Consider the following 16,201-nt stretch of genomic DNA (forward strand, 5'->3'; position numbering starts at 1 on the left):
AAGGAAGGAAGGAAGGAAGGAAGGAAAATTAGACCATTGGTTTCTGACTTCCATTTTATTAATAAAAAAGCAATTATTACAACTTTGCCAAGTAATTACTCTTTTGTCATTTGGTTTGATTTTTCTTCCTCAAGCACTCACTCTCTCCCTTTAGTTATGTATCTGTTCAATCTTCTATCCTCAGAGATCATTTCTGTCCCCATCTTCACCTTGGTCACTCTCTATCCCCTTAACTTGTCTTTTCTTCAAAGAATTAAACACTAGCAAGGTGATATTACGTGTTTATTTGAGCCTTTATTGACTATCTCACTCACTAATACATAAGTTCCATACGGGCAGCAATTTATGGAACCCAACAGCAGTTCCATGTTGGGGTTTTTTCAACTTATAAAATGAGGTGGGGAAGTGAATGAATCAGATTACTGTCTCCTTCAGTGCTAGAAATATGATTCTTTTAAATTTGATTCTCTAGTATACTTGCACCACTAGCCTTTATAGCAAGCAAAAGCTTATAAGAGACTAGGTAACATTATCTTTTAAATGACTAAGAATAACAATGAATTTTAGTTAAATATTTCAGTCCTCTATGACTCCATGCTTTTACACTTTTAGCCAAAATAAAGCTGTACAGCAAAATATCATGATCATACAATGTAGACTGACACACCATATAAATTTATCATTTAAACTAGTCAGAGAAAAGGAGGTTGGGCAAATGAGTAAAGGGGTGTGGGAGACACAGACTTCCAGTTCTTCTAGTCACAGAATGAATAAGTTACAAGAATAAAAGGCACAGCATAAAGGATAGAGTCAATGATATTGTCACAGTGATGTAAGGAGTCAGATGGCAGCTACACTTGTGATGAACACAACATAATGCATAAACTTGTCAAATCACTGTATTATATTGTACACCTGAAACTAATGTAACATGTGTACTATACTCACATTTTTAAAAAATGTTTATTTATTCTTGAGAGAGAGAGAGAGAGAGAGAGAGAGAAAGAGACAGTGTGAGCAGGGGAGGGAGAGAGAGAGAGGGAGACAAAAGCTGAAGCAAGCTCCAGGCTCCGAGCTGTCAGCACAGAGCCTGACACAGGGTTTGAACTCACAAACCATGAGATCATGAACTGAGCTAAAGTCGGACGTTTAACTGGCTGAGCCTCCCAGGTGCCCCTATGCTCAAATTTTAATGAATGAATAAATAAATAACCAAACAAACCAACAAACTAGTCAGAGACTCTGCTTCAAATCTTAAGTTTTGATTTACTGTCATCAGAATAGTATTTTAATTATACATACTAAGCATTCAAAATATATGAAATAACTGCTTCACAACAGCTGCAGCATTAAACCTATGTGGTATTAACTGCTTTATCTCTGGAGCACTGTAGTTCACTTCAACCTAAGAAAAATCAACAATACACTGCCGACTATATATTTGTTAAACTGAAATAACTAATGATAATACAAATAACATATATGGTATCCATTAAACACTTCAAATTAATTAAACTAAAAGTACTGTATGTTAAACCCTAACAATGGAATTAGCTAAACAGTTAAAATAACTTTTATTACCTAGAGAATCCTGAAAGGTAAATATATCACTACTCCCATTTTATAGGTGAAGAAACTGAGATTTTTAAAATTAAAGAATTTGCTGCTGGTAAAGTCAGTATTAGAAGACCTAAGTCCAAAGTGTCTGAAATCAAGTCACATACTTAAATCAAAAAGCCATATAAAACAGCTGACTAGGTCCTCAGGTAGAAAAACCACATTTTGTTTCATAATGCTATTAACAGGTCTACAAATAGACAAAAGAAAACAAACAAAATCCAATCCTTAGTAAAAATCTCAAAATATGGCCAAAAAAATTAGTTCTAAACTGTATTAGAATTAGTAGGCTTAAATTCAAAATATAATGCAGAGAGAAACATTTTATGATAAAATATCCCCAACAACATCAATCATAAAATAAGGCTACTACTACTTACTAGGTGGCTTTTGCACTGCCTTGTACTGTTATAGTCAGAATAGGTATCCAAGTTCCTCTATATTCAAATGCTGGTAGCAAAGTAACACCTCCACCAATCCCCAACATTCCTGAGTTAGCTGGTGTTGAGACAGGGCCCCCTGAGTTATTATTTCCTATTAGATAAGGAGAAGAAAACAAAGATACCAATTTACTACTTAATTACAAATCAATGATATTAAAATATCTGTTCAATTAAAAAAAAAAAAATTTGTTCTAGGGGCACCTGGGTGGCTCAGTTAATTGAGCATCCAACTCTTGATTTTGGTTCAGTCATGATCCCAGGGTCATGGGATCAAACCTGGAATCAGGCTCCATGCTGAGTCTGGAGCCTACTTAAGATTCAGTCTCTCTCTCTCTCTCTCCTACTTAAGATTCAGTCTCTCTCTCTCTCTCTGTGCCACTCTCCCCAACTCCTGTTCTAAAAAAAATTTTTTTTAAATTTGTTCTACAGGAATGGATACTGCACAAATAAATGAAGTTTATCAATCCTGTTATGGCTATTAGAGAGTCTCTCTGTCTTCCCAGAACACCATTTCCTTTTTTATTTTTTAGAGAGAGAGAGCACGAGCAGGGAAGAGGGGCAGAGGGAGAAAGAGAGAGAATCTTAAGCTGGCTCCACACCCAGCATGGAGCTTACCACAGGCTCTCATGACCTGAGCTGAAATCAAGAGTCAGACACTTAACTGCCTAAGCAACCAGATAGATACCCCACCATTTCCCTTTTTATAAAAAAAAAAAAAAAAAAAAAAAAAAAAGTACTAATTAGTAAAATTACTGACAAACTTTACAATATACTTTCTGTTAGACCACTTTTCACCACAGGTGAAAATAATGAATTAAAAAAACCATTAATCAGAGAGTAAAAAGTAGGAAATAAAGAAGGCAAAGAGAAACTAGAAGTTGTACACTGATTTCCAAACAAGCTTAAATCAAGTTCACCCATTTCGTTAAAAGAAAGACTAACAGACCTCCTAAGATGGTGAACCAGACTCTTTATTTATTTATTTGTTTGTTTATTTATTTATTATTTTAATTTTTTAACGTTTTATTTTATTTATTTGTTTGTTTATTTATTTAAAATTTTTTAACGTTTATTTATTTTTGAGACAGAGAGAGACAGAGCATGAACAGGGGAGGGTCAGAGAGAGAGGGAGACACAGAATCCAAAACAGACTCCAGGCTCTGAGCTGTCAGCACAGAGCCCGACACGAGGCTCGAACTCACGGACCGCAAGATCATGACCTGAGCCGAAGTCAGTTGCTCAACTGACTGAGCCACCCAGGTGCCCCTCGGTTTATTTATTTTTGAGACAGGAAGAGACAGAGCATGAACAGGGAGGGTCAGAGAGAGGGAGACACAGAATCTGAAACAGGCTCCAGGCTGAGCTGTCAGCACAGAGCCTGAGGCGGGGCTCGAACTCACGGACCGCGAGATCATGACCTGAGCCGAAGTCGGCCACTTAACCGACTGAGCCACCCAGGCACGCCCAGACTCTTTTTAAAGAGAGGCACAAAATGAAGACTCTTTTAAAATGAAGGTAAACATCTAAAGTCTTATTCTTATGTGATTAGAGAAACTGAAAGTATACCAGAGAAAGAAACATATTCTGGAAAGAAAGAAACACAGGGCTCCTGAATGGCTCAGCCAGTTAAGTGTCCAACTCTTGATTTTGGCTTAAGTAATGATCTCACGGTTTGTGGAATCAAACCCCAAGTTGGGCTCTGGGTTGACAGCATGGAGTGTGCCTGGGATTCTCTCTCTCCCTCTCTGCCCCTCCCCTGTTGATGCACATGCTCGTTCTCTCTCTCTCTCTCTCTCTCTCTCTCTCTCTCTCTCTCTCTCTCAAATAAATAAACATTAAACAAAAAGAAAGAAAGAAATACGGGTGCATGGGTGGCTCAGTCGGTTAAGCATCGACTCTTGGTTTTGGCTCTGGGTGTGATCTCTGGTTCATGACTTTAAGCCCCATGCTGGGTTCTGTGCTGATGAGGCACAGCCTGATTCTGACTCTCTCTATCCCCCACCCCCCAAAATAAATGAATAAGCTTAAAAAAAAGAAAAAAGAAAGAAAGAAACACAATTGCCTCAATAAGACTGAATATTCCTTTTTTTTTTAAACTTTTTTTAATGTTTATTTTATTTTTGAGAGAGACAGAGCATGAGTGGGAGAGGGTTAGAGAGAGACACAGAATCCCAAGCAGGTTCCAGGCTCTCAACTGTCAGCACACAGCCCAATGCAGGGCTCAAACCCACAAACCATGAGATCATGACCTGAGCCAAAGTTGGGCACTTAACCAACTGAGCCACCCAGGTGCCCCGAGATTGAATATTCTTTAAGTGAAAGTCTTTACTATCAACACATTTAGGTAATTCAAATTTCTCTATTCACAAAATTTCTATGAAATACCCTCTCAGAATAGTGCATATTGTAAATCGTGGCAGAATATAAAAAACAAAATATGAATTAGCCTTTACCAGCTTGGTTTGTTGTAGCAGGATTTCCAGTAGGAGGGACAAGAAACAATGACTGGATAAAAGATCCCAGGGCATTTACAATATCACGAAAAACCTTGGTAGAATGCTGTTTCATATCATAGGACTGACAAAATGACCTGTAAAATAATTTTTAAATAAAATAAAATAAAATGTTTAATAAAATGTTTCTAGGAAAAATATTTGAATATATTAACATTTTTTAATAGCAAGTAATTTTGATTTGTCAGTCTGAATGCTATACTTAAAACTTCATCACACCTGAGTTATTCTACTAAGTTAGTACAAAGGTTGAGACTGAGGTCAATGTTCCAAAAAAATTTTTCTTGGCTGTATTAACCAGTAATTTGGACGGATGGCAATTACTACCCATGTTTTTTGCCCACTTCTCAGTTGTTTTCCACACTCACACCCCTACCCCTCTATATACATACAATACACAGTTTTCTTTGTTTAGAAATCACTAACGTTTGGGAATACTTAAAAGTCTTCCTACTAGCACAAACATTAACCTATTTAACTAAATACTGCTGAGGTTCTACCTTAATAGCTGAGGCTGCACACAGAGTCTGTGTATAGATTCTACTGCAACAGCTCGTAGCCACTGTGGTTTATCTGCATCCAGAAATTTCACCAGAAGTGACAGAAATATCTCACATTCAGTTACCTAAAAAGTATAAGATTTTTTAATAATATTTCTTTAAATCTAAGATAAGAATTTATAAAATACACTCTTGTTCTTAGTTTATGGAAAAATCAATAAAATCTTCTAACTTTAAATAAATTACAATTCTTAATGGGGAGTAGAGAAAAGGAAGGGAAGAGCAGTTATATAAGGGAAAAGCTAACAGTAAAAATAATCAGTCTCTCTCTAAATACATCTCTGAAAACACACACTAGTCATCTGCTCACATGGTCAATCTTTTATCCTCATTCTTTAGAAAGCACTATGCACCATCACACCATCCTCACTGCTGCCAGGTAGCACACATATCATGTAAACTGCTGGTAGGATGTATATTCTACTCTTTAATAATACCACAAGCTTTTCCATACGTTCTTGTGCTGCTTAAACAAAGAGGCAATAAACGTAAGCATGTTTAGTGTATATTTTCTAGGGAAAAACAAAAAGGAATCCATAGCAGTTAGCAAGTATAAGATATAAAGTACTTAGAATGAGGCCTGGTACATAGTTTCCCTTTCTTTATAAATATCCGTTATCATTACTGTTAATATAAATCATCTCTTCTGCAAGCTCTTTGTAAATAAAAATGTTTAGAGCACATTCTCAACATTACACACTAAATGTGTGGTAGATGAATAAATGAACAAAAAAAAGTAACCAGTTTTTTCAAAAGTTAATAGATTACTTCTTAATGTTACACATTAACTGAGGGCACAGCAGGATCCTTGTGAGGTAAGAACCTGACATTGTGGTTAGTAGGCCAAACTGAAGTCTCCCTTTATACCAAGTGCAGCACATTACTGGATGAGTTAGCTGGGGGTACCCTGAAATGAGTAAGCATCATGTGGGGTAAGAAATTTCAGAAATATAGCAGTCATCAGGATGTTAGCCCAAAGTCTTAGCAGCTGGTATCTTCTAATGTCTTACAGTACTGTTAACTGGATGCTTAAAACTAGGACATAATCATGAAGATAAAGCAGGAGGGATAATTAAAAACTTGGTTCTTGGATTGCTATGATTGGGGAAGTCCTAAAACAGAGGCTTATCACTGTCCTAAACATGATACTGTTAAAAAGCATTAGATGAGAAATCAGATGGGCTCAGCTTTATCCAACAGAGTGGATGACAAGTTACATAACCTTATAAATAAAGGATAAAAGCATCTCATCTTCCGGAGAAGTCAAATGAGAAAATTGTAAAAATAAAAACGTCTCGTAAATATGATAAAGTGCCATGCAAATACGGAGCACATTTTTTCCTAAACAAATGATCCCTTTTAGTAAAGAACTGATAAAGAATCATGCTGGTGACTCACTATGCAAGTTGTTATCTACAACAGAGTTTTAACATTAGTGGGTCCTCCAAACGCGCACTACCTCTTTTAGAATAAAAGTGAAATATAAATGTGGTAGTACAATTGAAGGCTCATAAGCCAGGTTTTGAGGCCAGAAAACAAAGGCTCTCAAAAACATTATATCACAGCCAAAAGAAATATTATTATAAAACTTGCCTTGAAGAGTATATCAGTTCCTCTCCTGTAAGAGGACTACAGCACATTCTGTCAGCTGAAAAATCATGTATGAATAGTACTATGTACATAACAATACCTAGAGACCTGTATTATTTTAGTACTTATTTCATAAAAATTACTATCTGAATATATCGTAACATACAAAAATTCAAAGGCTTTAAGGAATATATTGTAACATACAAAAGATACAAAAATTCAAAGGCTTTAATTTGTAATCTTAAAAAAAAAAAAGCAAATCAAACAACTTATACTACAGCCACTACAACCTTGTAATTTGGGTAAATGAGAGCCTCTCTCCTGAGGTCTGGAACTTTGGTCTCCTTTCCTTCCTCCTTGCCAAGTGTGAAAGTCTGATCAGAGAACTAGTGTTGAGGTCACTGCATTGTTCTCAAGGACATCAATGGAGAGCTCCTGCTGTGAATTTATTAAGCCTTTTTCCCAAGAAGCTGCACTCACAGGGAAACGTGTATTAAGAATGGCATCTATGAGGGGCACCTGGGTGGCTCAGTCAGTTGAGCATCCAACTTCAGCTCAGGTCATGATCTTACGGTTCTTGGGTTCGAGCCTCACGTCGGGCTCTGTGCTGATAGCTCAGAGCCTGAAGCCTGCTTCGGATTCTGTGACTCCCTCTCTCTCTCCCCTCCCTTGCCCATACTTTGCCTCTCCAAGACAAACATTAAAAAATTTTTTAAAAAAGAATATTTAAAAGAATGGTTTCTATGGCCTAAGTCTAATTGGCCTAATATGACATGAAGATACCTCATAAACTCCATTATACTAGCATGAAGAGTGATGAATGTTTCTGAATTCCTACAGTCCTTTGGTACTGGATAGTAGTCAAGAGACAACTGATGCTTAAGATTAATCATTCATTCTGGTAGAAATTTTAATCACAGTAGCACATGGATTTCTGATAAGGAACTATGTACATAATAAAGTAACTGTTGACTTAGGACACAACAAAGACAATCTGATAGACTATAAATGTAGGAGTCTATTTCTCAAAGGCTGATAAGAGTAAACAACCTTTTGGCTAATGAATTTGTAGTGCTAAGATCCTTTGTTGGAGACATGTATGTGAAGCAGTAGAAAATTAGGTTGGGTAAGTCAAAATAGCCCCATTAATTCCTTTTTAAAAGCAGTGAGTCAAAGGTAGAAAAGAGATATGCTACCAACTTATAAGCTAAGTTTCACAAATCCCTTAAACTATCTTCCTAAAAAAGATATCTGGACACAAAGCATAAATGATTCAGAGGACAGAGAAGCATCTAGCTCAGATGATAGAAAAGAGAAAGAATATAGTATACCTGCTATATTATATCTCTTCCTGAATGACCAGGGCATTCCAATTTCCTCCAGTCACTCTATCACTCTAGATATATTAACAGAACTAACCTTTGAATGTTAGGTATTTCCACCCCTGAGCTACTTGATACAACAAAATAAACTGGTGAATACTGAAGGAGAACAGATTCCCTAGTTAAGTGATTCCCCAAAGTGGGGTCAAAATGAGGTCACAATTATTTTTATAGTAATACTAAGATATTACTTGCCATTTTTAGTGTATTGACATTTGCACTGATGATACGAAAGCAATGGTGGGTATAACAGCTGGCGCTTTAGCACGAATCAAGGCAGTAGCACCAAACTGCACTAGTATCATTGTATTTTTCATTCCCACACACAATTTTGTTTTAAAAAGGTCTGTTTCACTAAACAACCACAATGAAAATAAGTAAATAAAAATAAGCATAAATAAAAAATAAAATACAAATTATTAATTTTATTAAATTTGACCTGTAAGTGTCTGTCTTTTTAATTTTCTGCGTGACAAAATGAGAATATATATGAAGCAGTTTTTCTACGTATCAAAGTACAATGGTTGTCTGGGGAAAAACATAGTTAAGAACTGATCTAGTCACTTTTTTCCCCCTAAGGAACACCATTTTAACTGAAAAAGCAAATGGTAAATTACGACTTTTTAGACTTGTGTACATTGCAGACACTTAATAAAAAAATGAACAAAGTAAGCTTGTAGCTGTAAGGGAAACAAATAACAGTATTTGTTGCCAACAAGAAGATTTAAGCTTTCAAGCAAAAGTAAGTATTTTAGAAAATTTATTATCTACCACTGTGACCTTGACAACTTCTTGATAACAGATTTATCTGATAAATGGTTGGTGATTAACAAAAGTGATTTCTGGTAATGTATAAAATGTTGACATTTGGATTATCTGCATAATTAAAATACATGATATTACAAAATCATGTATGGATAAAAGATACAATCAGAGCACAAGATGAATCAATGAATTTTAATGTAACCGAGTATGAAAATGTCATTACTATGGTTTCAATACTACACCTTTAAGAAACTGTCACTTGGTCCAGTCTGGTGTAGTAGCAAAGAGGAATATCCACTATTAAGATAGATTTAATATCCATGAAGACAATTCTGCCTTTTCCAACTACATGTCTTTGACAAGACAGATTTTCTTCATATGCTTCAACCAAAACAACACGTCACAATAGAATGAAAAAAGATAAGAAAATCCAGTTATCTTCTATTAAGCTAGACATTAAGGAGATTTGCAAAAAATATCTTTGTTTTCCTCTTGGAAAAATAATGAGTTTTATGTTAACATGAGTGGGTTCAGTATGATCTGACTTAATTTTTAGTACAATAAATGATAGAAAAAATCCACATAAACAAAAGGTCAATATTTTCCTAGAAGCATAAAGAGATCCAAAGACTAAAAAGTGTAAGAATTACTACTCCAGTATGTCTCCTAGATGTATAATTTCCATGTTTAAATAAAGAAAACACAAAGAAATGAGAGAGAAGCATTGCACATAAATTACATATCTTACTCCACAAGTATCATACCTTTAACTTTTGCCCTTGGAGAAGCTGTAGAATGTCTGAACTTGCTCATAATGAAAAGTGCCAATATTACAAAATCTAACAGTGTGGAATTAATATTTTAAATCATCTGAAGATGAATTTGCCTTTACAAACACAGTAAGGTAAGTTTTACCAGTTGGTCATTACCCCCAAGGAGTGAAGTACACGGAAGTAGGCCTTTCTCTACCACCTTTAGGTAGTAATATTCAATCTTTCCAGTAGCTGGTGACACTGTTACTTATCTTCCCCTTTTATCCTCCACCCAAGTCAAAGAGATTAAGGTCAAAATATGGAGAATGGTATGGTAACAGTATGAAAAATGTGACACTAAACAGCCTTGGAGAGAAAAGAAATAAGAACTAAGAAAACAGAGAAGTAGTAAAAAGCACTGGGATTAAAAGCGAGGATTTTGGGGTCTAAAAGAATGAGTTAACATCCCAACTCTGTGCTTATAAAGTATAATCTCAGGCATTTTACATAAATATCCTGAGCCTTATTTTTTCAGCTGTAGTAAAGTCTAAGTGAATATATGTAAAGCACTTTGTATAGTGTCTGAAATACATGCACTCAAAAACAGCAATTTCATCCCAAACCAAAATTACTGAGGAATGAGGTATCTGTATCTCTTAAGAAGTCACTGGATGAAATGCTATATACTAAAAGTGGTGGACAGAAACTAAGTTCTTAGTCTGCTGAGATACCATACCAAAATACCACAGACTGGGTGGCTTAAATAACAGAAATCTATTTATCACAGTTCTGGATGCGAGAAGTCTAAGATCAGGGTGCCAGCAAGGTGAGATTTGCATCAGACTGCTCTTCCTAACTCACAAGCAGCTGCTTTATCACTGTGTTCTCCCATGGCAGAAAGAGAGAGAAAGAGCAAGAAAGCTTTCTAGTGTGTCTTCTTATAAGGTCATTAACTCCATCATCATGGCCCTACAGCATGACCTCATCTAAACTTAATTATCTCCCAAAGATTCCATCTCCAAACACTATCACATTAGGGGTTAGGACTTCAAAATACTAGTTTTGAGGGGATACAAGTAAGCACCAAGGTGACTTTTTTTTATAAGAATATAAAAGTTTTTTATAGCATTATGCATTATTATGAGAGTAGAAGATTTGGTGTTCTATGACTGATGAGTGGATATGAAAAGGAAAAGGAAGAATATCTCTGCTTCCTATACTTTTATCTTAATTTAATGTAGTTAAACCAGCATTTTAGAGCAGTCTTCCTAAGATAACTCTGATAATACTTAGGAAAATAAGTAGGGGAGTGATAGATATTTGGCCTTGTCATAGGTGAACTCTACCAGCTTTTGTTTACCTGAGAAAGTCTTAATTTCTCTTTCATTATTAAAGGAAAGTTTTGCTGGGTATAGTATTTGTGGCTGGCAGGTTTTTTTTTCTTTCAATACTTTGAATACATCATCCCACTCCCTTCTGGCCTGCAAGATTTCTGCTGAGAAATCTACTGAGTCTTATGAGCACTCCCTTGAACATGATGAGTTGCTTTTGTTTTGCTACTTTAAAGATTCTCTGAAACTTTTAACAGCTTAATTATAACATGTCTTGGTATAGTTCTCTTTAGATAAATCCTAGTTGTAATTCTCTGAGCTTCATGAATTTGTATGTCCCTTTCCTTCTTCAAATTTGGGAAGGTTTGGGCCATTACTTCTTCAAACTGGCTCTCTGCCCCTTGCTTTCCTCATCCGTGACTCCAATAATGTATTGTGAAGTAATAAGAAATATATATATTGGTCCCTGCTCCTGGTTCCTGACACAGAGCTCCTACAATTCTCATAATTTCCTGAGTGATAGGAGCATCTGACACAGAGTTTTAAGTCTCCTGAAATTTCCCATGTGATTCTTTCATTCAAATGAGGCAACCCTCAATGGATTGCAGGATAGGGGCTGGATACCAGAAAAAATAATCATAATTAGAAGCTTGAGACTTTCAGCCTCACCTCTCATACTCTGGAGAGGGAAGATTGGTAGAAATTGAGTTAATAATCAATCATGCTGACATGATGAAACCTCCATAAAAATCCTAAAAGTATGGAGTTTAGGAAGCTTCCAGGTTGGTGAATACATCTATGTGCCAAGAGGGTGACATTCCCCAACTGCATGGGGACAGAAGCTCCTGCTCTTGGGACCTTTCCAGACCTCACCCTATGAATCTTTTCATGTGCCTGTTCTTTTCATGAATCTGTTCATAGCTATCCTTTAAAATATCCTTTGTAATAAATAAGCAATAGTAAGTAAACTGTTTTCCTAGGTTCTGTGAACCACTTTGACAAATGATCAAACCCAAAGAGGAGGTTGTGGGAACTTCCCATTTACAGCCAACTTAGAATCTGTGGATAACCAGGCAATGTACTACTTGCAACTGGCATCTGCAACAGGGGAGTCTTGTGGAACTGAGCCCTTAACTACAGGATCTGTACTAACTCTGTCTAGTGTCAGAGTTGAACTCAACGTACAGTATCTGGCTGTCAGAGAATTGGCTGATGTGGGAAAAAATCCATACATCTGATATCCAAGGTGTTGTGAGTGTAGGAGCATAACCCAGTGTGCTTTTCCTAGACATGCATATCTTGGTCTGCTGTATGATATGCCAGAAGTCTGCTAGAAGCTCTTCTTGCTTTTTATGTTTTTGTTCCTCTGACCTGGTAATTGCCAATAAATTGTCTTCAAGTTTGTGGATTCTTTCTTCTGCTTGATCTAGTCTACTGTTGACCCCTTCTATGAATTTTTCAATTCAGAATTACCATATACTTCTTTAGAATTTTTGTTTTGTTCTCCTTTATAGTTTCTACCTCTTTATTGATATTCTCATTTTATTCATATACCATTTTCTTGATTTCATTTAGTTGTCTGTATTCTCTTTTAGCTCATTCAGATCTTTACGATGGTTATAGTGACTTTCATTTCTTTATGGTTAGTATCTGGAGATTAATTTTGTTCTTTTAACCGAGCCATATTTCCCTGTTTCTCTGTATGCCTTATTTTGTTGTTGTTGTTGTTGAAAAAGTCAACTCTTTTAGTCTTTATGGACTGGCTTTGTACAAGGAAAGAACTTCACCAATCAGCCTGGAAACCTCTCAAACCTCTTCTGTCAATGTGTTTCCTCTGGGCTTGTGTGTATAATTTCCCAGCAGAAGACACTTACTTGTTTCTATTGAGAAGTTCCCCCTGGTGTATGTCTGCAGTACTATGCCTCTCTGGGCAAGCAACAGGTTTGCCTTGGTGCCTAGCAGGCCCAAATGTGCTGCCTGTCAGTGTTCCAAGAATCAGGTGAGACAGAAACTAGGTGGACAGTACCCCAAAAAAGTCAGAATGTTAGATGCGCATTTTATCTTTTGCCCATCTAAAGGAGAAGCCATAGGTTGGCAGTTTTCTCCTGATCACACCATGCTGAGATGTGTAAGGAGTGGAGTGAGGTATGCAGTTAAGGGCCATGAGCTTTCCTACCCACTGTAATGAACCTCACTGTTTGGCCTTCCATTTGCCTATGGTGCTATAACCTCTCAACTGGTTTCCGAAGTTGTCACAGAGGTAATTATGTACTGTTAAGTTGGTGTCTCTCTGAGGGACAGAGGGCTTGAACCCTCATCTTCCAACATTTTGCTGATGTCACTCTGGTTTACAATTTTAAAAACTTTCTTTGCAGGGACTCCTGGGTGGCTTAGTCAGTTGAGTGTCCAACTTCGGCTCAGGTCATGATCTTGTAGTGAGTTTGAGCCCCACGTCAGGCTCTGTGCTGACAGCTCAGAGCCTGGAGCCTGCTTCAGATTCTGTGTCTCCTTCTCTCTCTGCCCCTCCCCCACTCAGGCTCTGTTCTGTCTCTCAAAATGAATAAATGTTAACAAAAAAAATTTTTTTTAAGTTTCTTTGTGGACCAGGGTGCCTGGGTGGCTCAGTCAGGTAAGTGTCCGAGTGTTGATTTCGTGAGAAATCGTGAGAAATTCATTTCATGAGACTGAGCCATGTGTCAAGCTCTATGCTGACAGCACAGAGCCTGCTTGGAATTCTTTCTCTTCCTCTCTCTCTGACCCTCTCCCGCTCATGTTTTCTCTCTCTCTCAAAATAAAAAAACATGCAATAAAAAAGTTTCTTTGTAGATTGAAACGGACTATAAATAAATACAATTAAGAAAATATGACAACTGCCAGATAAAAGCTCTCCATCTTTGGAGAAATTAAGCAACTTTGCATTTATTTTCAACAAGTGACAGGAGACCTTTCAAAACCTCCAAAAGTTAATCAATGTAAAGATTCACAGAATTTCCCTCCATTTCAACTGTATATAATTAGACAAAAAAGTCTTATTTTTTCAATTAAAAATAATTACTGGAAATTATATCAAATACCATGCATGTTGGGAGGAACACTGACTGTAATTTTTAAAAAATTAAACCCTACAGAGAAAGATGGAGCTATGAACTAAAGTAAGTTCATAAACTCACATACCTAAATGTTCAATTATATGTTATTAACATGGGTAGAAGAGAAAAAATCCAAGCCAATAATAATGGGTGTACCAAAAGACTCTTAAACCTTTGGCACCTAACTCTGATAACTTAACTTTTTCCCTAATAAACAGCAACACTTTTGAAGTGATTTGATTTCCTACAGTAATCTCTATACAATGCATTAAATACATCAATGTATATTATACATATACCTTTTGTGGCCAGAAATAATTATAACTACAGTGCTTATGAAGATTATTTCTGAATGCACTTTGCATAAATGGATTTGGAATATGAAAAGAAAATGTATAACATCTTTATCCTAAATAATTTTTAAAAAAGCCCTTTATTTTAAAAAGCTCTCCACAGAATTTAGTATAAACTATTATCTACTAGTTTGTGAAGTTGTTGGCTATCTCTAATATTTAGTACATCAAATGCTCACAGTATTAGAAGTATTATAATTTTATACAGTTTACTATTCCACAATGATCAATAACCAATTATTCCTGTTAATTAAAATTAAGTATACAAGCTTAAAAAAAGTACAATGCTGGATTTGACTTAATATAAAATTAAAAAGAAATATAATACATCATTTTCTCTGAGAAATATTGATACATTGATGTATTGTGATCAGGAATATCACAAATTCATAAATTTATGCAAAATAAATATAATACTGGACTAGAAGCCAATAGTTGATTATTCATCCTAGAGTTCACCAAATTTTTAACTTCTTTGCTTTAATCTGTTAAGATACATAAAATAGTATAAATGAAAGTAGCATTAATTGAAGATACTATAATTTTAATTATACTTCAAATGAGGTATTGATAATTAGCTAAGAAGCTAAATTCCCCAGCCACAAATTCTATGCTGCCTTCAGATAATAGTCCATGACTCTACTTGACATACATTAAAAATAAGCAAGATTTAAGAAAGGACAGCATAAACCCTTATTAGAGTAACTAGGAGAATACCTATCAATACCTAAAAAATTCTGAAGTGAAAAGGCTGAAAGCACTGTAATAAATTATCATTTAAAAAGAGCACTGCGTGCAATTACACATACAAACATGGATGAAAATTAGCACTTACCAAAAGACTGTAAAATTGCTTAATCAGAACAGATACTACTCTCAGCAAACGCATGCAGATAGGAAAATACGGTTTTTCAACTGGTGCTGGAGAAGATGAAGAGCTGGAACCTTGTCTGAACTTTATATTTGGAGAAAAGAGTTTTATCACAAGAGGACACACCCTTTCTTTGAGAAGGAAACTAAACTCTTGGTGCTATATGCAAAGACAAAAAAAAAAAATTAACTTAATTGGTACTTATTATTTTTACTTTTTACTTACTACTTTTCAAACATATGTACTAGCAAATAAACCTTAATAACCAGTATGAATAATTTAGCTTTATTATATGTTTAGTTTATTACTCTAGTTGACACACAAGTATGAAATTAGTGCTGCTCTTTGAGAGTGTAAGATCAAACTGTTCATCGTTATTTCAAAGTTTAAAAAGAATCTAATTTAAAAAGGAATCTAATGAATTGGAATTAAGTGGTTTATTATTAGGAATTTTAATTTTGCTGGAACACTATCAATTAAAAACATAAAGAACAGAAGAAAACAGATTACACAAATAGCTAAGGCATTTAAAATAGGCAGCTGAAAGAACACCAGTTTTTTGTTTTTTTTTTTTCAACGTTTATTTATTTTTGGGACAGAGAGAGACAGAGCATGAACGGGGGAGGGTCAGAGAGAGAGGGAGACACAGAATCGGAAACAGGCTCCAGGCTCTGAGCCATCAGCCCAGAGCCTGACGCGGGGCTCGAACTCACGGACTGTGAGATCGTGACCTGGCTGAAGTCGGACGCTTAACCGACTGCGCCACCCAGGCGCCCCGAAAGAACACCAGTTTAACAAAATATGTTATATAATTCACTAATTTTATTTTGCCAAGATAACAATTCCATTCATGTATGGAAGATTTAAGAATTAACTTAATATTTTGTTCTTCTTAGACTGCTTGAACAGAACACAATAAGCTGATTTTTAAAAAT

At 35.8% G+C, this 16,201-nt stretch overlaps 1 protein-coding gene across 1 annotated transcript in view; it reads right to left on the reverse strand.

Moving 5' to 3' along the window:
• The window catches only part of MON2 (MON2 regulator of endosome-to-Golgi trafficking), a 117,956-nt gene that overhangs the window by 65,777 nt on the left and 35,978 nt on the right, over positions 1-16,201 (reverse strand). The window contains exons 8-11 of the mRNA XM_040490429.1: positions 15,231-15,425; positions 5,074-5,198; positions 4,514-4,650; positions 1,998-2,151 (exon numbers count right to left, since the gene is read on the reverse strand). Coding sequence (XP_040346363.1) covers positions 1,998-2,151; positions 4,514-4,650; positions 5,074-5,198; positions 15,231-15,425 — 611 coding nt within the window. The remainder of the gene's footprint in view (positions 1-1,997; positions 2,152-4,513; positions 4,651-5,073; positions 5,199-15,230; positions 15,426-16,201) is intronic.

This window comes from Herpailurus yagouaroundi, unplaced genomic scaffold (genome assembly GCF_014898765.1).
Source record: "Herpailurus yagouaroundi ecotype Mexico unplaced genomic scaffold, PumYag 182, whole genome shotgun sequence".
Taxonomy (NCBI): domain Eukaryota; kingdom Metazoa; phylum Chordata; class Mammalia; order Carnivora; family Felidae; genus Herpailurus; species Herpailurus yagouaroundi.